General features: G+C 46.7%; 1 protein-coding gene across 1 annotated transcript in view; it reads right to left on the bottom strand.

Annotated features, from left to right (window-relative positions):
- Positions 1 to 243: 243 nt before the first annotated feature.
- The window catches only part of BCO2 (beta-carotene oxygenase 2), an 89549-nt gene continuing 62171 nt past the window's right edge, over positions 244 to 27621 (bottom strand). Inside the window, exons 4-13 of the mRNA XM_077839983.1 lie at positions 25751 to 25962; positions 22538 to 22653; positions 19232 to 19334; positions 12897 to 13025; positions 12546 to 12706; positions 11691 to 11858; positions 10910 to 11047; positions 9786 to 9968; positions 6549 to 6659; positions 244 to 6144 (exon numbers count right to left, since the gene is read on the bottom strand). Coding sequence (XP_077696109.1) covers positions 6031 to 6144; positions 6549 to 6659; positions 9786 to 9968; positions 10910 to 11047; positions 11691 to 11858; positions 12546 to 12706; positions 12897 to 13025; positions 19232 to 19334; positions 22538 to 22653; positions 25751 to 25962 — 1435 coding nt within the window. The 3' untranslated portion in view covers positions 244 to 6030. The remainder of the gene's footprint in view (positions 6145 to 6548; positions 6660 to 9785; positions 9969 to 10909; positions 11048 to 11690; positions 11859 to 12545; positions 12707 to 12896; positions 13026 to 19231; positions 19335 to 22537; positions 22654 to 25750; positions 25963 to 27621) is intronic.

Below are 27621 nucleotides of genomic sequence, written 5' to 3'. Positions count from 1 at the left end.
CGGACTTCCTGGTTCCTCTTCCTGCAGTCTCTCCTTCTCCACATCTCTCCATTCTGTAGTGATGTTAGCGTTTTCTCTCTAACACTCACTGCCATTTGAAATACAGCATGGCTAAACCCGACAGTGGCTCTCATACTTTCCAGACCACTGTACCCCTTTCCGGAGTCTGATTGGTCTTGCGTCCCCCCAAGTTTCACCTGCTTAAAAATTACTTGCTTACAAAATCAGACATAAAAATGCAGATGTGTCACAGCATGCTGTTACTGACAAATTGCGGACTTTCTCATTTTTACCATATAATTATAAAATCAATTAATTGGAATATAAATATTGTACTTACATTTCAGGGTATGGTATATAATGCAGAATAAACAAGTCATTGTCTGTATGAAATTTCAGTTTCTACTGACTGCGCTGGTGCTTTTTATGTAGCCTGTTGAAAACTAGGCAAATATCTAGATGAATTGATGCAGCCCCTGGAAGACCTCTGAGTTTTGGGCCCCACTCTACAAGAAGGATGTGGAAAAATTGGAAAGAGTCCAGCGGAGGGCAACAAAAATGATTAGGGGACTGGAACACATGACTTATGAGGAGAGGCTGAGGGAACTGGGATTGTTTAGTCTGTGGAAGAGAAGAATGAGGGGGGATTTGATAGCTGCTTTCAACTACCTGAAAGGGGGTTCCAAAGAGAATGGATCTAGACTGTTCTCAATGGTAGCTGATGACAGAACAAGGAGTAGTGGTCTCAAGTTGCAGTGGAGGAGGTTTAGGTTGGATATTAGGAAAATCTTTTGCACTAGGAGGGTGGTGAAACACTGGAATGCGTTACCTAGGGAGGTGGTGGAATCTCCTTCCTTAGATATTTTTAAGGTCAGGCTTGACAAAGCCCTGGCTGGGATGATTTAGTCGGGGATCGGTCCTGCTTTGAGCAGGGGGTTGGACTAGATGACCTCCTGAGGTCCCTTCCAACCCTGATATTCTATGATTCTATGATACCCCTGGTTGAGAACCACTGCTGTAGGATACAACCCTGCTATCCAGACCTGTAACCTGGGGCTCACTGGTGATTGTTCCTCTTCCCTTTCCTCAGACATGCAGGGCACATCCAGATCTTACTGCTTCTTAATCAACAGTATCTCTAACATACTCCTCCAGCCTCTCATCGTCTCCTCTCTGGCCTCCCTGACATTCAGAGCTCCCCCTTGCAGTCCATACAAAACACAGCTGCTAAGATCGGTGAGAGTGCCTGTCACTTTGATCACTTCACCCATCCTTTGAATCCCTCCATCTTACCCCCTTCATCTCATCCTAGTCAGTCTTCTGGCCCATCCCCTTCAGGGCCCATTGTGACTCTGCCCCCATCTACTAATGTCTCTCTTTTATTGCATCATACAGTCCTGTGCCAGCCTGTCATGCCATCTCTCTACTTCCCCCACAAGCCTTCTAGGATGCCACTTGTGCATGGAACACCCTATCTGTGCTTGGCTATGAGGCCACTTCCCTCTCTGCTGTCATATCCCTCTACAAGAGCCACTTTTTCAGGAACTAGCTATGTCATCTGCTTCTCTATTACATCTCGCAGGGGCACTGCTCATCTAAGCAGAGGGCAGCATCTAGTGTTGGCAGGGAAGGAGTGTGGTGTAAGGATATTTCATATGAAACTGGAGACTGGCCTTGGAGGAAAACAAGGGGGATGAACTGTGGGGGAAGAAAAATCTAGTTTGGTGGTAGTTTTGAGCTTGTATGCTATACCTTTCTCCCCCTGCCTGTGTGTTTCTTGTCTTTCAGACTGAGCACTCCTCAGCACAGGGATAGTGTCTTCCTCTGGGTTTGGAAAATGCAGCACACACTGCGGGCACTATATTAGTAAATTCATGGCAGCCTCACAGGGTCTGAGGTCAGAATCTTGGACAAGTGAATGAGCCAGTGAATGGCCGCAGCGTAGAACAGGGTATTCGGCATGGGCAGCAGACAGTAGTATCTCTGTGGTTTCCCTGTACACAGCCAGGTGACGCTGCAGGCCAGTGGTAGCATGAACTTGCGCTGCTGCTGGGGAGAGCAGGGCTCAGACACTGTTAGCTGGAGGCAATAGCTAACAGTTAGCAACAGTCAGGAAGCGGAGCCTGGCACAGTGTAGTGCACCACCTACTGTCCTACCATCTGTAGTGCCGGAGAACTAGCTGAGACATAATGTCTCCATGAAGGGAGCAGTCTAAGGATTTGCAGGAGCTAGTAAACAAGATTGTGTAGGTTGATCTGGCCTGCAACCCAGGCAGCCAACAAGACTAGCTGCTCAAAAGGCAGAGAAATATGTCTCTCTGACTGAAACCTTGAGAGCTAAGGGCTACCAGGTTCAGACAGGTTCAGGTTCTGATTGTCAGAGCCTTGGGCGCATGGGACCCCAGTAACAAGCAGGTTTCAGAGTAGCAGCCGTGTTAGTCTGTATTCGCAAAAAGAAAAGGAGGACTTGTGGCACCTTAGAGACTAACCAATTTATTTGAGCATGAGCTTTCGTGAGCTACAGCTCAAGTGCTGAGAGGATGCAGAATTGGTCAATGCTACACTCAGCTGATGCGGCAACTCATGGTGTCGGATGCCATCAGGTGGTCGAGGGATATCTACATAGAACACATCACCGGACATTGGCAATACCAGGAGGGATGAGCTGGAGTGCCGATGAGAAGTGCAGTCAGGAAAGTGACTGAAATACTTTCCTCATGGATTGAACTTTCAAAATAGACAACCTACTTAATTCTCAGTTACTGAGGGACAATCTCCATTCACTGTTATATTTTGCTTTCCACAACCCAACCTCTGTATAACTTTTTATGAGTGCTGTACCCGAGTATTCAGATTCTAACATCGAAACTGTATTGTTAAATCTATTCACCTAAATGTGGGTTAGTGCTGATTATGCACTGTATGTATCATATGACTTTAAAAACAAACTTTGTATTTGTGGATCATCTAAGCACTATACCCAGATGTACAGACACTCTTTTCCCAACCTATGTATTATATACATTTAAATCACCTGCCTTCTGCTCTAGGGGATAGGTTTTATCCCTGAGAAAAGCTTGACTTTCACTGTATATTGAACCAGACTTTGTTACAACTATGGGTCTGGATCCAATTTCCTCTGTATGACCTACCAGCCTATGTGCCTGTAACGTGTGCACCTGGTACTTGAACAGAGGAAGATGAGAGATGGGAAAATTCCTAATATCTCATCCAGCTGTCCCACTAGCTGCCCTTTGCTAGTGTTTTATCCAGTCTCATTTCTCAGCCACTAGGGCTTTGCACCAGGAAAAGCTCCCAAGGAAAATAGTTACAGGACTCAGTTTTCCTTTGCTTTATTTCATCTATTGCTCCTACTTATCCCCCCATGTATCTCTGGTCTGATCTAATTCCTCACCCTCCCTCCCTTCTAGGAGCAGTAGAAGATTATGTCCCCCTGGAGTTAGTACTTAGCCCTCCTCTATTGATTGACCTCTTTCCTTATAGTCAATTTCTCTGGCCCCTCAACCATTTTCATTGCTGTTCCCTTAGCTCTCTCCCACTTTACGGCTACCTTTCTGGTAATGAGATGGCCTGAACTGAAAGAGATATATTTCAGGTGTGACAATAGCAGTGCCTTATAAAGAGGGGCTCTTTCCTACCAAACCCTACTCAGAATCTTACTGCCAGGGGAGACATCTGCAAAAGAGACCAGACTCTTGTCTTTTGCTGCCTTCTTCCCATGCTGCAAGCATCTTTCCCTCGCCCACATACAGACACATCTTGGACTGTTTCAGTATCCTTGCTCTCAGATTTCTCCCTCCCAATAAGCACCTGGGGGTTGGGTTACTTGTCCACACATATGTTAGCCTAAGTTGTATCTTATTTCATTTCCCGCCCCTAGAGCCTTTGGATTTCTCTGCCCTCCCTAGTGTCTGCGTCTCCTCACCATTTAGTGTTACCTGTTGGATTCATTGTTAGCCCTGGGCAAAGGGGCTGGATTGACATGGCCTGTCCCTGCTCTAAGGACCTCTGTCACAAGGACGTGGGCGATGTCAGCTTCCTCCAGTCATAGCTGCTTTCCCTTGTCCTGGAGGCCCCTACGCTTATTCCATCTGTGTGGCCCATTCATTTGTGGGTGCTATTTGCAGTAGTTGAGATGGCTCTGAGGGCCCAAGATAAGGCCTGGTTTAATTTGGAAAGGGCTGGATTAGAGTGTTTGCAGTGAGAGGGGGCCTTGCCTGTGGAATACTCTCCCCCTGCTTTGCCACAACCCTAGTTTAAAGCTCATTTCTCTTCCTTGGCTTTCTCTGGGGCATGGGGGGAGATGAGTAGCAGGATCAGGCTCGGGATAGAGCTTGTTATTTTGGGAGAGTTGCATCTGAATTGCTGTGCTAATTTGGTCATCTGTTTCTTTATTTAGCCTACATGATGCTTTGGAGCTAGGTACAAAGCAGAGCAGGCTAGCTTGTGTGTAGTGAACACCAGCCGCCAAAGTCCTGGGGTGGAGGCTGTGCTCTTCACGCAGGAAAGGGGGGTAGTGTAGTATTTCTGAAACAATACATGCCCAGGGGACTGGCTTTCTGTCCCTCACACCTGCATCAGCATGAACAACTGCAGAAATGTCTGGGTGGGTTTCTCTATGCTATGGAGGAGCTCAGAAGAGATGATCATAATGGTCACTTCTGGCCTTTAAAATGTATGATTCGAGAAGTCCCTGAGCAAGAAATTGAGCCCATTCCCCATGTACCAATCACTGTGAGCAGTCTTTTATTAGTAGAGCCAGACAGATAAGTTGCTGTATGTGGCCTCCACAGACAAACAACTAACCCGTTCCGTCTTCACCCATCCCACCACAACTAAAGCATCTGAGCATAAGGGACTTGCCCATGTACCTGAAAGATGAATGAATGAGAGTTATATTCGACTGGAGGAAGGTTAATTAAGGCAATGCCCTCTAAGTGTGCCTAAGCAGAAAAATAAAAATAGCTGTGTTTGACACCTGTTGGTTTCACTGTGGATTGTCGGGGGCATAATGGGAGCATGACAGATGTGTTGACCCACGCTGATTTCACGACAGGATGCGGTGTGAGGGCATATTTGACTCATGTTGATTGCACTGGGGGATGTAGCAGGGATGTGTCAGGGGCATGTTTGATCCATCTTGGTCTCACTGGGGGACATGATGGGAAGGGGCATGTTTCACACACTAGTTTTGCTGTGGGCACATGTCAGGGATGTGTTTGCCCCATGCTGGTTTCACTAGGGGGCATGGCAGGGACACGGCAGAGGGGTGTTTGACCCACGCTGGTTTCACTCAGAGGCGTGGCAGGGGCATGGTTTGAGATATGGAGGGTTTCAATGACAGCATGGAAGCATGGGATGACACCGATCCTTTTTCTTTGAGTCGTGATGTTTGCACAGGCTGTTAGCGCACAGCGCACAGACAGATTGGAACGGACATTTTCCAGCTGCCAAGTAGGGCAGCTCCCTCTCTGCTCTTCCTGGCTGAGTTGAGACAGTTTCCTGAAGAAGCAGTGGCATGCTTGGGACTCAGAGGAGGCAATTTCCCCTCCTTCCCTTGATCCCTTCTTGCCTTTAGCTTTGTGCACTAAAGCCAAAGCCACCCCTCCGAGCAGAGCTGCTGACTAGCCTCTCCAACTCAGAGCGCATTGCTGCTGGGAAGAAGCGTGCTCTCTTGGCACCTGCTGCCTCCCTGGCCTGCCCAGCTCTTGGCAGCACGGGGGTTACAGCAGACCGGCAGAGCAGGACAGTGGAAGGAGCTAAGGCACTGGGCTCTTCTGGAGAAGGGGCTATCACCTTGCGCAGTATTAGCTTCAGACCCATTCACTATGCATTAATAATACCGCAGCAGCACACAAAACAGGTCTGGGGGCTACAGAGGCAGCTCCTTCACCAAAGGCACAATGCAAAAGCGAAAGGAAAGGAAAAGCAGAGATTCACACTGGGCTTCACCTAGCCCTGAGCTCCAAGAGGCCAGGAGCTTCTAATATGAGGTAGCAGGCTTCTACATTAACGTGGGACAAAGGTGCCATGGAATCCATAAGGCATTTGCACTGGGACTTCTGCGCGGCCCAGTTCTCTGAAGGTCTCTGCATCCAGGACAAGCAGGAAAGTGTTTTGGTTCTACAGAATGAAAGACAGCAAGAGAAATGGCAGTGCTGGGTTCCACTCTGCCTTTCCATCCCCAACGCATCTCCTACTCCACAAGGAAGAGTCTGTCTGCACAGCAAGACTGCTCAAACCAGTACCCAAGATGGTGAGCCAGACCCAGTGCTACTCAGACATATCCTTAAAGCAGCTTTGACTCTGGAAACTAGATTCTATTTGGAATCTGATGCTCTGCTGAGATTGACAATTGCAGAGGATGTAGTGACTGCAAATAAACTCAGCAGTACAGGGACTGGAAAACAGATGAGCATGGGGAATAAAGTGTTGGGATTGCCCTCTTGAGGGCACCAAATCCAATTCTATGATTTAAAAACCATACAACAATTTCTTGCTACTTGTGAGACGTGAGAATGAGTTACCTGCAAGGGTGTGACCACTACAGACAGAATGACCCCACTGTCTTCTGCAGTGGCTTTAGGCACTGGCACAAACACGGGCTCCGAAGGGTAGAATCCATCCTCTTGCCAAATCTATCAGGCCAAGAAAAAAAAAAAAGAGAGACAGAAGAGATGCACTTTATTATGATTTAGATACTGCTGATATCCAGAGACCTGAGTCAGGATCAAGGCCCATTTGTATTGTCCAGAAAGGTAGAGACACCTTGTGCCCTGAAGAATTTACAATCTAAGGCCCTGATCCTGCAACTAGCTCCACACAGCTGGACCTACTGAAGTCAGTAGAGCTCCACTCAGGCAGATCTCTGTGCCTAAGATGAACCCGTTTATTTCCAGCCCATGACTAGCTGATCATCAAGGTTTAGAAAATCCTTTCAATGCTGAAGAGTCTAAAAGTCGTCTGTAAATCTAGTAACACATGCTGTTGCTATATTCAAGTGTTTGTTTTGTGGCAGTCATTCATTTTAAAGGTCACATGCTTATTGGTACACTTGTGCCTATTATCAAGAGTTCTTGGCAACTAAACATACAAGCGATTCAAAAAAAAAAATAATAATGAACCCCACTGACTTACTGGAGCTGCCTACACATTGCTCCCTGCAGGATTGGTCTAAATTAAGACAAGATGCAACAAGTGGGGACAGCAAATTAGTGGAGGGAATGCAGAAGGGAACAAAGGGGGCATAGACCAGCTCTGGGCATAGTGAGATGCTTCATTCACAGATGGATTTCGCTCTGTTTTTCAGTGACAGCACATCAATAAAGCAGCCCTGAGTGTCCCCATCTGGCCATCATCCAAGGTGAACAAGAAGTCAAGCATTTCCCATTCTCACCACACCTACTGGAGCTAGATAAATCAAGAGCAGGACTGAGACAGACATTTTCCCACTGGTAGATAAAGAGAAGAGTAGCATTAAAGAGAGGACCACAACTGAGACATCCCCTCCAATCTTTCATATGCACAGTGTCACTACTTACCCTAAATAGGAAAGGGTCATTTACTGAACACTAAAGGATTGTGAGAGTTTTCAAAAGCATGATCAACATTATTATTCATTATTTCTGTTCCAGCAGCATCTCAAGTTCCCAGCTGAGATTGATGCCCTATTATATGAGGCATTGTACAAACACAGTGAGAAACAGGCCCTGCATCAAAGACAGGCTAAATAGACAAGCAAGGCACAGGGTGGATATTGAGTCATGAACTGACTTGCCCAAGGTCACACACCAGGTCAATGGTAAAGCCAGCAACAGAACACAGGTCTCCTCTATCCCAGTCCAATGGACCACCCGGCTGCTTCTAACATAGACCACCTGGCCATTCCTAACACAGAAACTGTTATGATCTGCAGGAGGATCTTCTGGATTCTAGTTTCTAATCTGATGTTTGCTTTTAAAATAGGAATTCTTTATAAATGCAGCAGCTAGCCCAAGCCTGCACCAGGTTTTTCTAGGTCCTGTAAAATTTGCTACAACCATTAAGACATTGCCAATCCCTGTAGTACAGGGAGGGTAACTGAAACTAACTCGTCTGTTTTGATTTCAGCAATAACATAAAGGGGAGAAAATGTTTGCTAAATAAAAAAGCACCAATTAGTAGAGAGATCACCTTTCCTTTTCTGAAAGCTGTTAAAAACAGTAAGGAAAGTAAGAGATGTACTTGAGTGTACTAAAAATCATGAAGTCATTACAGCTTAAATATTATTTGTTAGTGCTCTGGTGGGTAGGGCACTGATCTCTTGCCAGCTCTGCCACAGATTTGCTCTATGACCTTGAACAAGTTTCTTCACTTCTTGTTCATCCCCCTCCCTTCTTTGGTCTTGTCTATTCATCAGGGCTGGGACTCTCTCTCAGAGAGAGAGAGAGAGAGAGAATGCGCATGTGTGTACAGTGCCTAGCACAACGGGATCCCGGTCTCAGTGGGGCCTCTGGACACTACAGTAATACAAATAATCAGTTAATGAACCACTGTTGCAAAGCCAGGATGGACTGAGCCCAACAAGGGTTTCTTCCTGCACAAAGAGAGCCTTTTCAAAAACCTGTGATATTTAGAGTTTCCAGAGGCTTTTCCCAGCCAGATTATGACAATCTGGAAAGAGAGCAAATTTTCAGGGAGAAGTCTTGACCATTCCTGTAGTGTTCAATAAAGAACTTGCTCGTGTTTTTAAAGCTTGGGGAAATCTTACATAAAAAGGGAGACACCAGAATAACTACTTTGGGTTTAATTCATATCTTTCATCATTTCGATGCCTCTGTGGGAGGACATTCTTATTTCACCATAAACATGCCCCTGTTGTGATTTTGCCTAAGGTAATTCATTCCAATTAAAGCTAAATCAAAACAGGATGACTTTCTTCTAAAATAAGAATCCACACACAAACTTGCATTGAATTAAACCCAACTGAGGACTTATTTCAGACAAACCCCAACTCCCTTTGGCCCCTCAGCCTATTAGTGTTGACAAGGAAATACTGGTCTGGGGTTTAAACCCACCAAAGCAGGAAAACACTTGTGGCTGCCACAGCCCCATTATGCCACTCAAGGTCCCACATCACAGGCCTAGAGATTAAGATCTGTCCCAGTGAGGTATAGTATAAACTCTGCCTAGTCACATACTGCACACTGGTAGGGCAGAACACCCTAGCTTTATGTTCATTGCCCCAGATCCCAAAAGCCTGAATTCCAAGTGCCCTGGAAGCATCACCTCCACATTGTGAGTTTCACTGTATTTTTAGAGTCATAGAGCTTAAGGCCAGACAGGCCCACCAGATCAGCTAGTCTGACCTCCTGTATATCACAGGCCACCAGCACCACTCAGCGCCTGCACACTGAACCCAACAATAATCTTTTGGTACACACATTTCTGGTGCTGTGTTCATTGTGATAATGTGGCGGCACACCCTTTAAGATCTTCTTGATCCTGTCTCCATACCCAAGCCCCCTTCCCCTGCCCTGGTCTGTCCAGAGACCCAGAGATGTCTGCTTCTTGTGTTAGAGTGTCACATTCATGCAGTGCAGGGCAGAGAATGGAAGTGCGGGCCCCACCCCAGCCCCTCTGTTAAATAGATCCCAGTGCTGATGAGTGACAGTGCTGCCCGGGCTGCAGGAGGTCAGAAAACTCACAACAGCCAGTTCACAGGCCGAGTCATTGAATGGGGACAACTCCAGGGTCTTAAAGAAGAAGATCCGACTATGTCTCACCTTCATTTTCTTGGTTTCTGTATCCATCTTGATCAGCGAATCCCCCACCAGGTGCCGAAAGCCGCAGCCATAGAAGAAGCGGTACTTCCTGCCGTTGCACCGTGAGTAGTTAATCTGGGGGAACTCCAGGCCCCCTACCTCCTCCAGGTCCTCGGAGTGGAGATTTTCATGCATGCACCAGACCTAGGGCAAGCAACAGAGCACAGGAGTGTTACTGAGCCCTGACCTGGAACAAGTGCTTCAATGCTGAACTGGTCTCATACACATGCTACCCAGCTATTACAGGGAAGATGAAATGTTTGGCTTTGTTCCCTGGACACCTCTAGCCAGCCCATCTCAGAACCATGCTGGCTCCCTTATCCACTCCACCCAAGGAAAAGACTTACAGCATTCTGGCGTTTCAAAAGGGTCCATAAGGCTGAGCTATGGGGGAAAGCCTCCATACCAGCATCAGCACCCCAATGTATTGTACAGCACCTTTCAGCTTGCAGGATCCTAAAGCACTTGACAAGCTGATCCAGGGATTGCTCCTCCACCACTGAGATGACTCCACCTCTGGGGCTATGTCTACACTGCATAGTAAGCCCAGGTCTGTGGGACCTGGGTTTGCAGACTTGGTGTGTCCGAGTCTGTGCTTGAGCATCCACATTGCACTGCAAACCCAGGCCTCCCAACAGTGTTAACGTGTCCATACAGCTCTACACAGACCTGAGTCAGCCCTTCTGCTTCTGGGTGGAACACGGGAACTGATTAACCACCCACTGCAGCACTACACAACAGTTTAGAGAAGGAGGCTAAGAGCAATCTTGTATCCAACTGAAAATGCAGGGTGAATTTTGGGATCAAAAGACAGAATTTGGTCAGTTACACCAGGGCTAACACCCCAACTCATTCCAAAAGTGCCACAGGGGCTTTAGTGACCATGTGTGGTCAGGATCTTGGTTCTACATCTCATCTAAAAGATAGCATCTCCAGCAACACAGTGCCAGGGCTTTGTACTGACTTCCATCCAAACACAGACAAGCCTGATTCTGCTTAGGTGGCAAGATCTAAAAAGATCACAGGACAAGACAATACGGGTGCACACAACCTTCAATGTAGTTATTTATGCCTGTAAGACGTACCGTCCCATCCGCTTCTTTCACAGCACTCGCTGATGTGTAGGGCAAAGGGCTGAGGTTCTGCCCCGTGGGCATGCTTGAATCCACATTCAGGGGTAGAACAAAGCGGCGGGGGAAAGCTCTGGCTGACGAGTTATAGATCTGTTAGAAAGAGAGGAAGTTTCAGTGAGAGAGAGAGAGCTGAACAGGCTGGTGAGCTCAGTCCCCTGGGTGGGACATCTCGACTTTCCCCCCAATTCCAAGGCTACCTGCTCTCTGATTATTTGTATTAGCATAGCACCTAGAGGTTGGGGCCCCATTGTACCAGGCACCATACAGACATAGTGAGAAATAGTCCTGCCTGGGAGAACTCACAGTCTAAATAGATAAGACACACAAAGAATGGGAGGGGAAACCGGCACAGAGAGGGGCAGTGCCAAGTTCACTCAGCAGGTCAGTGGCAGAGCCAGGAATGGAAGCTTGGTCTCCTGACTCCCAGTCGACTGTCCCATCCACTCTGCCTCTCCCTCCTACCCAGCACTTTTTATTCCTTCCTCCTGGCCATTCCCCTGGCCCTTCCTCCCACACCCTTCCTTGGCTTAATGTCATTGTTACTTAGATACAAGTTTACAGCTTCTAAAACAATGAAACATTCTCATTTTGCCCACGATAAGAATCACCCACAAATCAATGAGACCAACTAACTCCAGGGACCGTAAAGCTCCCTCTGCATTTCCCAGCCTTCAGCTCAGCCAGCCTGGGATCAGCAGGTCCCATACAACAGACACAGAGACAGGGGCTTTACCTGATCCAGACCCTCCCCAGCTTTGCGCAGGTTTTGAAGCTGGTAAATATGCAGGTTCCCTTCACCATCCTGGCAGCAGAGGTCAAGGACCACACAGCCCTGATCTTCAAAGGCATTGATTTGATGGAAAGTAGCAAATGGCTTGCTGTAAAACTGCCCTGGAAGCAGCTGCAGTGAGACAAAAAACAGCTTTGTTTCCTGCCTCCAGCAATCTCAGACCCTCCTTGGGCCCTGGAGAGTCCCATTTTCCCTTTCCATTTCTCCAGTCACACTTTTCGCACCAGTTTTTCTTAGACCCCAGCAGAATAACAGCTTCACAGCCAGTTATGGGCAGAACCAGATTCAGGAAATCTGGAGCCCAAAGCACACCATGACAAGGGCCCCTCCCACCATGCACCACCCCCCACCAGGAGTGGCAGTGGAAGGGATCCCTTCTCACGCCCCAGAGAAGTAGGGACAGTGGCCGCAACACACACATGGCACCTCCTGGGGAACTGTCACACTCCTCACCCTACACCTGGATCCCCACATGACTTGGCAGGTACATCTCAGCCCTTGTACCTGCAACTCCAGGACTGCTTCCCAGGAGCCCCTAACTGCCTGTTGATCTACATTCTTTTAAGGGGCAGCACAGGGATTTCTTGCATTTACCTCTGCTCCAGCACCTAATAGCTCCTCATCCAGGAGGCCTAACCATTCCCTGGTTTTCAAGCCAATACTGCGGTAGTTCCTGGACTGACCCATACAGCCCAGGTTGCTGCTGCCAAAAGCCAGGGGCATTTCCTGTGGGCTCTAAGATTGACTGATCAGGAGAAATCTAGGCCTGCGTACCAGCTTGAATGGCAGAAGATTTACCTCTCCCGTGTGCTTATTCACCACGTGGAAGCGGGTTTTGTACTGCGGCTCCCAGTTTATCCCATCAGCAATGGGCTTCCCCAGGAGCTTGGATGCGATGACCTGAAACAGATTAATCTTGATGGGCTGCTCAATGAAGATCACGTAGTTCTCACTCATTCCTGAATGGAAGAAGCGGGAAATCAAAACATTTTACTCCAAAAGGCAAATGAGGTCACGAGAACTGCTGGGAGCACGGGTGAGTGAACAACCTGCCTCTGCTACTAGAGGCCAGTATGGCAAGTTGTAGCTTGTAGACTGTGTGCTGGATCTGCAAGCAGAGGGCCTAGTAGAGGATGGGAGGCACCTCACCAAAGCTGTGATAGTAGGAGGGTTTCATCTTCTCCGCTGGAGCGATGGAGCACAGAACTTTTGCTCCCTGTAACGTGTCATTGTGGTTTGACTTCTGCGGAGGAATCCGAATAATGTTGTAGCTGGAACCTGGAAAGGAGAAACAGTGTCCATCAGCCCAGAGACCCAGGATTGACCCAGTCAGCACTTCAGGGCAGGCACCAAACAGGTCTGTGCATTAGCCCTCTCCATGTTCAGAGTCCTAATGGGTCAGTCTTCAGATACAAGACATGCCAGATGAGATTTTCAAAGCAAACTGGGGGATTTAACCACACAATTCCCACTGGAATAAATCCCCCAGCCAGCTTTAAATATTTCAATCACCCACCCCTGAATCCCATCAGGTGCTGACAATAAATCCCAGCTAATGAGCTCTTAAAGCTTTGGCTAGATTCATCCAGTACTACAAATCCCCACTTCCTGTGGGGCACACACTCATGCCTTCTCCTTTCAAACAGTCTTCCTATTTCTTTTATTTATTGGGCACAAGGCAAGGAAAGCTCCTCTCTAGCCATGCGTTCAAGTTCTCCCAAACCCATTCCTTCTGTCACAGTATACAGGCTGGCCAGAGCACTCCAGTTTGAGATCAACACAGAATGGCAATTCTTTGATTGTCCCAGGAGAATACCATGTTGACAAATACATTTTATGAACAGGAGCTGCAGTGTTAATGCCTGACCATACCCTGACACATGCTGAAATTCAGATTCAGTTCACAGCAGAACCCAAACCCACCCCCACTTCTCTATCCACCTGCCAGGGGCGCCATTTCAGATTCGGGTAGGGGGAGGCAACTTTAACTGGGATTCCAGGGGCTACTTAGGCACCTGAAAATTCTAGGGTTTTGTTGCCGATAATAATTTAGAAATTAGCTAACAGCAGCACTGTATCTAATTCCTATATAAAAAAGAGGATTAAATAAATTAGACCCACTCGCCTCTAATACTAACGTGTTCTCACATCTTGTGTCAAATCACTTAAGGGACACCCAGGGTAGGTTTAAAATTGTAATGTATATTCTCTGTTACTAACTCTTAAATACAACAATTGTAGAAAAATCTAGATGACTTTCTACCACTTTTTTGCAGTTCATCAAGCTTGGAATAGATCATTTAACTTTGGAAACATCCTGCTAAGGCAAGGCCCCATGAGTTTATACTGCACCTGCCTCACTACAAATAATGGACTAGAAACTAACCTTAAACAGGAGTGAAACTGACACTTTCCAGTTACTTTCACAGTCCTGCCAATCCCAAATGTTCAAAATCATGAATCAGGCTCACCAGAAATAAGATTGGCTTTACAATCATGAGATTATGTAAAAATAATAGTGTTTTTTTAAATTTGGTGTTAAAATGGTGGTTTTTTTAAATTTGCCTTCTGCTTTTTGAGCCTTTAGGGTGCACTGGGTCACATTCTGAATCTTTCCACAGCCATGAGGGCTAGAAACTTCATTTTTCTTTAAGAATAAAGGCTGAAACCATCACATATCCACTTGACTCCAGGAGCTGAGGCTTTAAGGAAAACAATTAGCATGAGATTCTTGACAAAATCATTAGAGTTGGCAACACTGCTTTTACTTCTGTTTAAAGGCTAGTTACTTTCCAGAAGGCTCTTAAGCACAGCACTACAGTGACTGAGTTGCAGTTCTCACAGGAGAATATTTAAAACCAAACACCAAGAAAATTTTGTATTTTAAAGTTGAGAAAAAACCTAACACTTCTGAGGTATCTCAGGGCCACTACAGGCAGGAATGGAAAATAATCAGGCACAGGAGCTCTGGTCAGCTCTTCCTCTAGAAAGAAAGTTGGAGAGTCAAATCTTCTAGTCCTTAATCCAGTAAAACTTCTACTCCCCCCACGGACTTTCTGTATGACCTCAGGCCAGTGCCTTAGGGACAGAATTTCAAAGGTTTTTAGGCACCCAAAGATGCAGCTAGGTTTACAAAGGACCTAACCTTCTAGGCGCTTATGAAAATCCCACTAGGTGCCTAAATGCCTTTGAAAATCTGGCCTTTAGTTTCTCTGTGCCTCAGTCCCTGATCTGTACAATGGGGATAATAGCCCTGCTCTACCTCACCGAGGGGCTGTGAGGATAAATAGGTTAGACCTTGTGAGGCACTCAGATACTGTGGGCCACAGGGTAAAGTAGGAAGTTCTCTATAAAGTGAGCTATAGCTCACGAAAGCTTATGCTCAAATAAATTGGTTAGTCTCTAAGGTGCCACAAGTCCTCCTGTTCTTTTTGCTCTATACTACTGCTATCCCTTCCCCTGGTTTTGATCCCTTTTCACTTATGCCCTCAAATCTCACCCTTTTCTTAACGTAACCTTGGCTCAGAGGACTTGGCTGTATTTTTTCTGAGTCCCCTGCGTTCCCTCTAAAACAGCTTCGCCCACGCCCAGGGATTCCTGTTTTACAGGTTTCAGAGTAGCAGCCGTGTTAGTCTGTACTCGCAAAAAGAAAAGGAGTACTTGTGGCACCTTAGAGACTAACCAATTTATTTGAGCATAAGCTTTCGTGAGCTACAGCTCACTTCATCGGATGCATTCATCTGTTTTACAGGCTAGACTTCCAGATCCTTAATTTAATCACCAGCCCTTTCTTATCTCTTATCGTAGTCACCCTGCTTCTGTTTGTAAACAAAATAACTGACTCCCTGCCCCAGAGGCACATTTCCTCTGCAGAACTTACATTTCACACTAATTCTGTGCTGTAGTTAAGAACTCCACCTGAGAGCTTGCACACCTCCTATACGAAACTCTCACGTCCCCTCCCCACTAATGGGCGCCCCTGGCACCTGCCCCCATGCTGAAATCTAGGCACAGCTTTGTAGCCAGACAGCCAGCCCCCCCCCCCCCCCCCTCAGACCAGCATTGCTGGAAACACAGGAGTAAGCCGGAACAGGGCACTTAACATATATTCCAGCACAGCCTTTGAAGCTGTGAAAGCACAGGTGTGCTGCTACAATGTGCCTCTGGGAGCAGATACAACGATTAAGCTCACAGCAGGCAGAGGCCCTGTGACAGACATGGCTCTTAGCCCCTACTAAATAGCGTGATGCACACACACCAACATCCTAGTTGGGAAAATATTTACCCTGATAAAAGAAATGTCCAGTAGTCGACACTTATTGTTTCTCTCCCTTGCAAGTGTAAACTACTCTTGCGAAAGCTGGTGTCACCCAGACAGACCAGCCTCAATTTGGCATAAGAAAGGAGAAAGAGAATAAAGGAGTACAGAGGTATAAGTAGGGGACCTACAGCACCATGATTTTTGAGTGCTTTTCACTATCTATCTGCTGGTCAGATAAGTGACAGCCTCCCAAGGCTTCTGCAGCTAAGAGGGTCCCTACGCCTTGTCCCTTATTCGTCTTTCCGCGGAATTGAGTGACCGATCCTGGCTTGGCACCGCTGGAATCGAGAGATGCAAGGAGGGTAAGAAGCACCCACACCTGATCTCCTATCTTTAGTGTACACATATTTTGAAATAGAGCTCTATACTTTGTTTTCTTCCTTTGGGATTGTGGCTTCAGTTTTGTAACTTGTTTGTGTGTGTAACATCTCTACATTTAAATAAGTAGGCACTAGCAATTTTGTAACCACATGATTAGAATCTAGCTTAATAAATTTTGGTAACCATTTATGCATAAGCCTGACTTGTTTTCTCTGGTTTACTGTAAAGCAGCCAACACAATTAAAGAACCTCAGCCGTTTTGGCTCTAAAGCCTGGCCATTAGGTGAGAGTACTAAGAGCCTAGCGTTGAGTTGTGCCGCCTCCACGGGGCAAACTCTTGGGGCACCTGTCAGTCAATCCTGGCTGCCCGCTGCGAAGGAGCTCTGAGCTCTAGCAGTTAAAGTCACGGGTGTGGAGAGGCTCTTAGTGCTGCCATTGGGGCACCTGTCAGTCAGTATTGACTGCCCGCTGCGAAGGAGCTCTGAGCTCTAGCAGTTAAAGTCACGGGTGGTTAGGACCTTGGGGCATCCGTCAGCCTAGCCCGGGCTGCCCGCCGCGAAGGGACAGTGCGTCCTAGCGGTTAAAGTCACGGATGGTATAAACGGGCATAGCTGGCACCTCACCAAACATCCTTGGCCGTCGGCTAACAAGCTTCCAGCCCCAGAACTGGGGGTCCCATTGGATTCCTTCATCCATTACAGCAGCAATTTCTTCTGACTTGTTCCAAGTCTCACTAGTGGCCATTTCCACATAGCTATTGTCAGGCTCTGCTGTTTTCTCTGCCTCATTAAGAGAGTTGGAGCCACAGCACCAGCTAAGCTGAGCAGATAACAAAAAGCCAGTTTCCTACAACAGGGTCTCAGTCAGAGGAACTGGAATCAAACCTAAGCATTTGTACTAAGCTCATTATCACAACATCTGAGCACCCACAACAATGGAATGAGGACTCAAACCAACCTCACAGCTCCTGGGTCAAAGGGAGAAACTAGAATTCTGAGTCCAGGTGAAATTTAATGATGTTTGTCTACGGAATCTGATCCCCGCCCAAGTGGGATTGATGGCTTGGTAACTCAGCCATCGTGAGGCATGTGCTGTGCATGATCCTGTGGGGGAATACGAAGCTACATGCTGCTGAAGCACAAAGGAATTAGCACAGCAAGAATGAAAGAACAGCAAAGCCAGGGAATTGTTCGGTGAATTGGTGCAAGCCAACAGTGTCAGATATAACAACATGGGGTATTAGCTGCTTTCTCTGGGCTGAGGCACACTGGGGAGGAATGTCTTTATGCAAAAAGAAATTAAAGTTGGTTTTGAAGAGCCACTCGAATAGGGTCATGGTTTTGCACAATATCTTCCTAGTATTGGAAAATCTGCTACAGAAACTGATCCCACCCTAACCCCTGGCTGCAGAGGACAAAGGATGGGGATCAATCCTGGCACCTCAAGTGCAAGGGAATATGGACTAATAGGTTTTCTACCACCACACTCCCCCATCTGTAGGAACTGACAAATTGGATCTCACAAGTGGTCTGTCTAGTCCACTATTCCAGTGGCCAGTACTGGCTGCTTCAAAGGAAGATTCAAGAAGCCCTGCAGTTTTGGGACAAATTGCCACCAGGGAGGTTTCTTCCTGTCCCCCAGTAATCAGAGGTTGGCTCATGCCCCGAAATATTGGGGTTTATCTCTCATCCAGAGCTCTTGGTTATTTTAATCCTTGCTATTCTAAATCTTCTTGTTATCCATAGAAATGTCCTGTTCTGAAGCCTGCTAAGCTTTTGGCCTCATAGACATCTTCTGGCAATGAGTACTACAGGCTAAATGGACATGACTGTATTTAAAAAAAAAATTAATCCAACTGTGCCAGTGTTTAGTCCTTTCAATAAACACCTTTATTCAGGTTTGTTTCTGACAGCTGTCCTACATCAGTTTCACACTGTTTCATAACTGGGAACTGCAGAGAGAGTAGCTACAGCGCTGCAGATTTGGGGGTGATGCTTGAATGTGCATAATTTGGCACAACTGAGAATAACTAGCAAGGAGTGGAGTACTTTTGGCACCTTAGAGACTAAAATTTATTTGAGCATAAGCTTTCGTGAGCTACAGCTCACTTCATCGGATGAATGCATCCGATGAAGTGAGCTGTAGCTCACAAAAGCTTATTCTCAAATAAATTGGTTAGTCTCTAAGGTGCCACAAGTACTCCTTTTCTTTTTGCGGATACAGACTAACACGGCTGCTACTCTGAAACCTAGCAAGGAGTGGGGATTTCACTATAGTGTCCAGGAAGGGTCAATGCACTCACTCTACTGCAGGCTACTGCCCTCATAATAATTTTTCTCTTCCCATAAGGAATGCTTGAAGGCCCCAACCCAAAGCCCATTTAAGTCAATGGAAAAACTCTCACTGATTTCAAAAGGCCTTAGATTCAGCCCTGACACTTTATTAAACTTCCTTAAAAAGCATCCTCTCTCTACCAAACTGATCCACATGTGTGCATGACACATCTCATCCTACCCAGGGCAGTGCCCTGAGCGTCTTCCTCACCGCTCACAGAAAGGTCTGTGCTCACTGGGATGAGGCAGTCACCCAAATCACATTACCTGAAGAGGCCAAACATTAAGAGAACAAATGTCATGGTGAGATTGACAGCAGCCACAATTTAAGACTGATTCTGCTTTGCTGTCATTGTGTCCCACAGAGAAATGGGAGCTTCCTCACTTTGTTAGACTCCACCAAAAACCACTCCTTACAGAAGCAGCATGTAGTCTGCCTAGCCACCCGCAGGACTGGCCCTACCTCACCCCACCCTGCTTCCCAGAGCAGTTACCCTGCCTAGCCTCACCATGTTTCCCATAAGAGTTGCCCATGTTGTATGCTGTCCCATCAGGCTCATAATGTGGATGGGCTGTTGCTCCATTCACCACAATGAATTTGCTCCAATCCACCTGCAAATTCAAAGATTTTCAGAGTCAGAGCAGGAATCACTTCCGAGCAGCAGCCATAAGCCAAGAAGCAGAAAGTCACATCCTTACATTCCTTCTAAATTATATCAAAACAATATAATACAGGCAGTTAAGAAGGTGCCCCTCCTAATAGTACCCACCATCACCAGATAAGCAAGGAATCTCTTTAAGATGTTTTAAGAAACTTTGCTTGATAGCATTCTCTCTGGCAAGGAATCACTTATCAACAGTTGTGATTGTGAAATTAATACTTCTATTGTATTGTCTTTATGTATTGTCCCTACTTCTCTATTGTTTATCTGTATGGTCTCTGTCTCGTTCTTTGATTGTTTCTGTTTGATTGTTGCATAACTAATTTTGTAAGATTTAAGTCAACTAAGGTGGTGGAGTATGATTGGTTAAAGAATTATTTCGCAATATGTTAGGATTGATCAAAGAATTATTTTGTAATACTTCAGTAAAAATGACTGGTGAAGGTACAGCTAAGCAGGACTCAAGTTTCACTATATAAACTGGGATCCAAAAGAAAGTTCTTTGGAACGAACTCCAGGACACAGCCCCAAGATCAGAGCGGCAAGACCTCAATACCCTGCCAATCACACCATGCAGAAGCTGGAGTCCTCAGATTACCTGATCCTGACTGGCCAGCAGGAACAGTTCACCTGCCTTGTTGGGAGTGGTGAGCATTGTATGCTTAGTGTGTGCATTCTGTTTTGGTGACTGTTAATAAATAGAGGTTAAGGATTACTATGTAAGGCTCTTTCAGTGGTAAAAGACCCCATAAACCCACAAAAGATTACGCCCTGAGCAAGTGTAGGTGCCTTTCCGCTGAAGCCCTAGCAACAGGGAAAGGGTCGGGGTACCTAAATTAACCGAGTTATGCCTTGAGCCCTAGGAACTGGGTAAAGTTGGGTGCCCTAGTATGCAGGTAACACTATAATTTATAAAGCAATAGTACCTGGGCACTACTCAAGGCCCAGGGCATGTGAAGGAGGGTTGTCCAGTGGTCAGGACACTAATTGAGGACTTGGAAAACATGGATTCAAGTCCCTGCTCTTCCAGAGACGTCTTGTGTGACCTTAGCCTCTCGGTGCCTCAGTTCCCCATCTGTAAATCGAAGATAAAAGCACTCACAGGGATGATGTTTGGATTAAAGCTTAAAGAATGTGGGGTGTGTCGAAACCCCAGTAATGGAGCCATATAAGTACCTAAGATAAAGATGGCCCCATTGTGCTAGGTGTGTCCAGGCATGCAATTAAAAGACAGTCTCTGTCCCAAAACTATCAGTTCTATTGCAAGCAGACAGAGACATTTGGTAACTGGTGTGTTTTCTTCAAACACCAATATAGGCTATGCAAAGATGCAACAGAGTTTAATATTATCTAGAACTAAAGATTTTCTGGATAGCAAATGTTGTAGCAAAGGTCCCATGCACAACTTAATTCTAATTCTATCTTCATGTGCTCATAAGTGTTCAGAATTCTCCTTTGTGGCTGCAACTTTCTATGCTTAGACTTAGTCAAAAGGTGAGTCTCTTAGGGAGAAAGTCTGATGGAAATGCACTGAAATGTCCAAGTGTGAAAAATACACTTCTCAGCCAAGATTTTCAAAAGTGACTAGTGATTTTTGGCTTCCCAACTTGAGACACCTGAAAGGGCCCAGATTTTCAGAAAGTGCTGAGTGTTCACCCTCTGAAAATCAGGCTCTTTAAGGTGTCTTGAGTTAGGCACCCAAAAATTCAGGGCCCCAATTTATTAGCCACTTTTGAAAATATTAGTCCACCTCTTTAAAAATGGCTGATGAGAATTTCTATGTCCGGGTGTCTCCACTTGGCTGAACTTTACCACTGAAACCACACCCATGGCATCACTTCACTGGGTAATAGTCCCTGGCAAGGGTTGAAATAGGTATTATGCAACCACCAAAATCAACTTTGTTGGACACATGCAGCACGAAATGGCTGCTAAGCTTAGAATTTCCATATGGCTTGCAACTATGGCACACAGTGAATACACGAGAGCTCTAACAGAGTGTTGGGTAGGTGTGGCTTTGTGCTGCTGTTCCGCCACAAAGGAGAGTTTGCCTAGCTCCCAGCTCCGTGCAGCTGTAAACCGTCCCAGTAAAAGCAGCTGCAGTTTTTAATCAGTTTCTCCTGTTCTCTCCTTCCTTGTGTTTTTCCCCCTCTTTTCTATTTTCTCAAAAAGCCTATGAAATTAACATGCCAACTAAATCTTATAGGAATGGAGCATTAAGGTTAGAAATGTAGGCCATGATTCTGCAAGCTGTTCCAGGTGGGCAGATCCCTGCATTCTTGCAGAATCCCCTGGAGTTAATGCAGCTGTGCACAGAGCAATTTGCAAGATCAGGGCTTTAATCTGATGTAAACGCCACAAAATGGCAGAAGACAGCAGACAGCTTAATCTGAAATGCAACAGCACATTCGGTGATATGCAGTTGAACAGCATGTAGGCTAGTGCACAGGATGAACACAATGGGGAGGTGGGGTTAGCCAAGAATTCAAGGAGCATGCCGGGGTAGGGCTGGCTTGGAGTTGGGACAGGTTGAAGGAGATGAGGGGAGCAGATTGGGTGGGACCATGGGGTAGGGCAGAGCATAGGCAGGAGTGGAATTCTGTAAGAGTATTAACATCTATAACCTTGATGTTACATGGGTATATATTTTTGCATTTCCGTACACTGGAATCGCCAGACAAGACCAGATCCTGCACTTCATGGACAGTGACCAAGTTGCGAGGGACCCTGCTCTACCCTTGGTTGAAAATATAACTGACGTGAGGAGTCCTCCAGATTAACCCTGCCTGCTGCCAATGGCTGTGACTGGACCTCAAGCATGGCAGCTGCTTTACTATTCACCTCGATCCTGCAATGCCCTCCAGCACATGCACCACAGAGGGACTTTTAAGACCATGGGGTGACTGGCAGTGACTGTAGATTTCCTGGCAATTCCAGTATCTGCCACAGAGAAGTCATTTTTGCCAGGAGAGAGAGGTACACAGGATCTCAACAACAGCCATGGATTCTTACCATGTTGGACATGCAGGTTGGACACAAAGACCAAGAGGGTCTTTGGGAATTGTCCCACTAGCTGCCAAGGCCATCCTGGGAACAGTGTGACATGATTCCCCCACGCCAGGTGCTAAACCCGTCATCCCACCCACTCTTTACCTTCTCCTTGGTTTCCAGGGTTTCTGGATCCACTTTCTGCATGAAGTTGGTCTCGGTGCTGACATAATAGTCTCCCTTGTACACCACGTAGTTCACATTGGAGTTATCCGTTGGCCCTGAAACAAAATCCGAGAGTAATGCAGATGCATTAAGCTCACATCTCACTACAGCAAGTTAGGCATATTTAAACAAATAAACCAGTTTTCCTAATGACACAAATCCCTTTCAGGACAGGCAGGAGAGATTAAAACCATCTGGCCAGCAGGACCTGGTTACTTGACAGCCTTAGAGTGTGAGTGCACCTCACACTGCTGTGTCTGCACTGCACAGTTGACTCAGTCTGGGCACCTGAGCCCAGGTGGAAGCCTCCCCTCTGCACAGTCCTACCCACATTACGTCGTCCTCCTTGTTTCTGCACTCACCTGTCTCTCTCTGCAGGCCTACAGCAGGGTTTGATACATAATACTTAGTCCTGCCTTGAGTGCAGGGGACCGGACTAGATGACCTCTCGAGGTCCTTTCCAGTTCTATGATTCTACGGTTTTCTTTCTTTTCTATCTCAGTGATCTATAGCAGCACACAGGGCTCTACCTATGAGGGTGAGTTCATGCCAAAGAAAAGACTTGTTTTTAATGCAAACTGAAGAAATCTGATTCCTTTTGATTCAGGTACTACTAAGTCATTGTGCAGGCTCATTTCAGTGTCTTGCAACTAAAGGAAACCAATGATATTACAAACGGAATGCAGACCTGAGGGAAAGGCAACCCATGGCGAGGGCTGAGATATTCTTTATTATAAGGCCAGACAACCAGTTGCCAGTATTTATCAGAAAGCATGAGCAGAGAACCCAGATTGCACTCTGTACAGGAGGCCAGGTCAGCAATGTAAAAAGCAGAAGCAGGCCCCATAGTGGGACAATGCAATTCAAATTCAATGCAAGGGGCATTGTCCCATCACTTGGGACATTAATTGGACTGGACAAAATAACAGGAAATGTACAAAAGGGGATTATCTGTCACTGACTTCTAATGGGAGTGCAAGGGGAATTGATTGGAGGAGACCTGGGAGGCATTTTCCTTCTCTTAACTTCACTAGGGTCTTGTCTACACTAGAGAAGAAATCAGTTTGTAACTGAACTGGATGCACTGAAACAGTTTAAGACAAACATTTCAGCACCAACATGTGAAATAGATTTGTTTCACCCTGCACTCAAGCTAGCATTGTCCTAAACCATTTCAGCTGCAATGTCCTCTGGATATCTAGCCTACAATTCCTAGCTGAGCTCCTGGACGCATTCTAGATTGCAGAAGGCTATCAAAATGAACCAGTGGCTCTTTGACTGGTTATTAAACCCACTGACAGATGGCCTGTTGTAATTATTTATTAGAGCAGGTAGGGCATTTCTAGGTATGGACACAAGTGTTCTACAAATGTTCTAGAGCAGTGGTTCTCAAACTAGGGCTGCCGCTTGTTCAGGGAAAGCCCCTGCCAGGCTGGGACGGTTTGTTTACCTGCCGTGTCTGCAGGTTCAGCTGATCGTGGCTCCCACTGGCTGCGGTTCGCCGCTCCAGGCCAATGGGGGCTGCGGGAAGCGGAGCGGGCCAAGGGATATGCTGGCCGCCCTTCCTGCAGCCCCCACTGGCCTGGAGTGGCGAACCACAGCCAGTGGGAGCCACGATCAGCCAAACCTGCGGACGCGGCAGGTAAACAAACCGGCCCAGCCCACCAGGGGCTTTCCCTGAACAAGCGGTGGCCCTAGTTTGAGAAACACTGTTCTAGAGGCTTTAACCAATTTAATCTCCCAAGTGTAGACCAGACCAAAGGAGCAGTCAGTGGGCCCTGACTGATTTGCAGGGAAGGAATGGGATGCAGGCTGAGCTGCATTTGCTGGTTTCAGACAGGTAGCTTCGCCCCTCCTCTGTGCTTCACTCAGGAGACAGAGTAACAGCCGTGTTAGTCTGTATTCGCAAAAAGAAAAGGAGTACTTGTGGCACCTTAGAGACTAACCAATTTATTTGAGCATGAGCTTTCGTGAGTTAACTATATTTCCTTCAAATGTACCTGAAGCGAATCCTGTGAGTCACCATCCACAAATAACCTGGTTCTATCTAAGCAAACAATACACTATAAATTATTAAGGCTATGATTTTTTCACAGATATTTTTAGTAAAAGTCATGGACAGGTCATGGGCAATGAACAAAAATTCACGGAAGACGTGACCTGTCAGTAACTTTCACTAAAAACATCCCTGATAAAATGGGGAGGGAGGAAGGTCCAGCAGTGGGGGCTGGGGAGCTCCAGGGAATCCCCCGCCACCCAAGGGGGCTGGAGAGCTCCAGGGAATCCCCCGCCACCCATGGGGGCTGGGGAGCTCCAGGGAATCCCCTGCCACCCTGCAGGACTGGGAGCTGGTGTGGGCCTGCTGGGAGCTGGGACAGTCCTCCACTGTGGCAGCTGGGCTGCTGCAGGGCCCCAATGTCACGGAGGTCACAGAATCTGTGACTTCCATGACATCCGTGACATACTCATAGCCTTAACTATAATCCTACAGCTAATGGTACGTCCACTTCGGTGTGCCATCCTCTCCTCACCCATATCACCCTCCCGCCCCTTACCGCAGGAAGGAAAGGAATAACCTACATACCCTAAAAGCTTAGCAAGGTGTGGGGCTTTCAAGACAGGTTTGTACTAAAACCAGCAGATTGTAAGATGCTCATTACGGCACCCTACAGGGTGTTGCTTGTGAGAGGAGGTGCAGAATTTACACAAACCCTGGAACAAGGTGAATCAAATTTGGTAACAAACCCAAAGGTTAAGTAAATGGCATCAAAGGGACCAATGGCGAGAGGTGCTGAGCTACCAGGGCTCCTGTCAACTTCACCTGGAGCTCTGGGTGCCCCCAGCACCTCTGGAGACCAGGCCCAAGGTGCACAAACAGTGAGCTACATTTCTGATTCTGGGTGGAAACAACATGGGGGGGGGGGAAGGGGAGCCAAAATCCCAAGTTAAGTGTGTCTATTTCAGCTGAGTTTGGCTTGGAGTTGTTTCTTCAGAGGGGTGATCCCCACAGAAACATGACCACTCAAAGCAAAACCACTAAAACTTCCACACAGCTCCCTTCAAACCTAAAAACTGTTCCTCCAAACAAATATCACCCACTTGGGATGCATACCACCTCCAAAAACTTTGCTTTCAACTAAGGAACATACTTACGTGGCATCTCAAACCACGAAATGAAGCGACCAAAGATGCTCTTGCATGGGTCCGGCATAGCCAGGGTTCCGAACTCCGAGACCATGATCCGATTGTGCTGGCTGTTAGTCACATAGGAATCACTCTGCAGGAACTTGCTCCTGTAAGTCACGATGCCATTTTCCAGTTGGAACTGATGCAGCAGGGCCATGCCATCAAACCAATGGTTAAATCTTCCAGCCGAGCAGAGAAACAAAATTACAAGAAGGATCAGTGCAGTGCCGCATCCTCCCACGCCTTCTTCTAAGACCCTGGTGTTTGTTATTATCTGCGCTATAATCTGAGAACCAGATCCTACAAACACTTTTATCATGAAACAACTTTGTGTGTGTCTGTGTGTTTGTGTGTGTGTAAGAGAGCACGAACACAACGGAAAAACTCATGCAGCTACTCATGTGCCTACATGTTTGCAGGCACAGGGTCCAAGTTTAGAGACAGGCTCAAATTCTCAAAAGCATCTAGGGGTTTGTCTACACAGCAAGCTACAGCAAGTCTCAGACCCCAGGTGCTAAAAATAGCTGTGTAAACATTTGGGCTCAGGCTGGAGTTCAGGCTCTAAAGCCTGGAGGGGGGATGAGGGGCTTCAGATCCCAAGCCCAAACATCTACCCAGCTGTTTTTAGGATGTATTAGCAGCAGTATTGTAAGCAAGACACAAGAAGTAATTCTTCCTCTCTACTCCACGCTGATTAGGCCTTGACTGGAGTATTGTGTCCAGTTCTGGGTGCTTCATTTCAGGAAAGATGTCGACAAATTGGAGAAGGTCCAGAGAAGAGCAACAAAAATGATTAAAGGTCTAGAAAACATGACGTACGAGGGAAGATTGAAAAATTGGGTTTGTTTAGTCTGGAAAAGAGAAGACTGAGAGGGGATATGATAACAGTTTTCAAGTACATAAAAGATTGATACAAGGAGGAGGAAGGAAAATTGTTCTTTTTTACCGCTGATGATAGGACAAGAAGCAATGGGCTTAAATTGCAGGAAAGGAGGTTTAGGTTGGACATTAGGAAAAACTTCCTGTCAGGGTGGTTAAGCACTGGAATAAATTGCCTAGGGAGATTGTGGAATCTCCATCACTGGAGATTTTTAAGAGCAGGTTGGACAAACATCTGTCAGGGATGGTCTAGATAATACTTAGTCCTGCCTTGAGTGCAGGGAACTGGACTACATGACTTCTCGAGGTCCCTTCGAGTCCTATGATTCTGTGAAGCACAACAAGCCCCATAAGTCTGGCTGTAGACCCAGACTTTGAGACTTGCTGTCACAGGCTGCTGCTTGCAGTACAGATGTATCCTAAGAGTAAGTCTGCACTGGAATAAAAGACCTGCAGCATGGCCATGGCTCTCCCGGATCAGCTGACTCGGGCTCGCAGTGGTTGGGCTGCGGGACTAAAAATTGCTGCGTAGACCTTTGGGTTTGGGCTGGAACCCAGACACTATGGCCCTCCCCATACGTGGATCCTGGAGCTCAGGCTCCAGCATAAGCCCAAATGTCTGTGCAGCAATTTTACAGCCCCGCAGCCTAAGCCCATTGAGCCCAAGTCAGCTGACCTGGGCTAGCCACGGGTGTTTAATTGCTGTGTAGACGTGCCCTAAGTGGCTTAAGCGTCTAAGTCTCATTTCCAAAAGTGACTTTCGGCACCTAGAAGCCTGAGTTCCGTTCACTTTCAATGACTCAACCTCCTAAGTGCTCAAGTGTCTTTTGAAAATGGGCCTTAGTGCTTCTGAGAACGTTACCCACAAGCTTTCATGGACTGAAACTATGTTGTTCTACAAAGCCCCTGCATGCTTATGGTGCTGCAGAAATAGAACACAAATTAGGGTTGTCTTCACT

This window comes from Eretmochelys imbricata, chromosome 22, assembly GCF_965152235.1.
Source record: "Eretmochelys imbricata isolate rEreImb1 chromosome 22, rEreImb1.hap1, whole genome shotgun sequence".
NCBI classification, from domain to species: Eukaryota; Metazoa; Chordata; order Testudines; family Cheloniidae; genus Eretmochelys; species Eretmochelys imbricata.
This window is presented reverse-complemented; position numbering and strand designations above follow the sequence as displayed.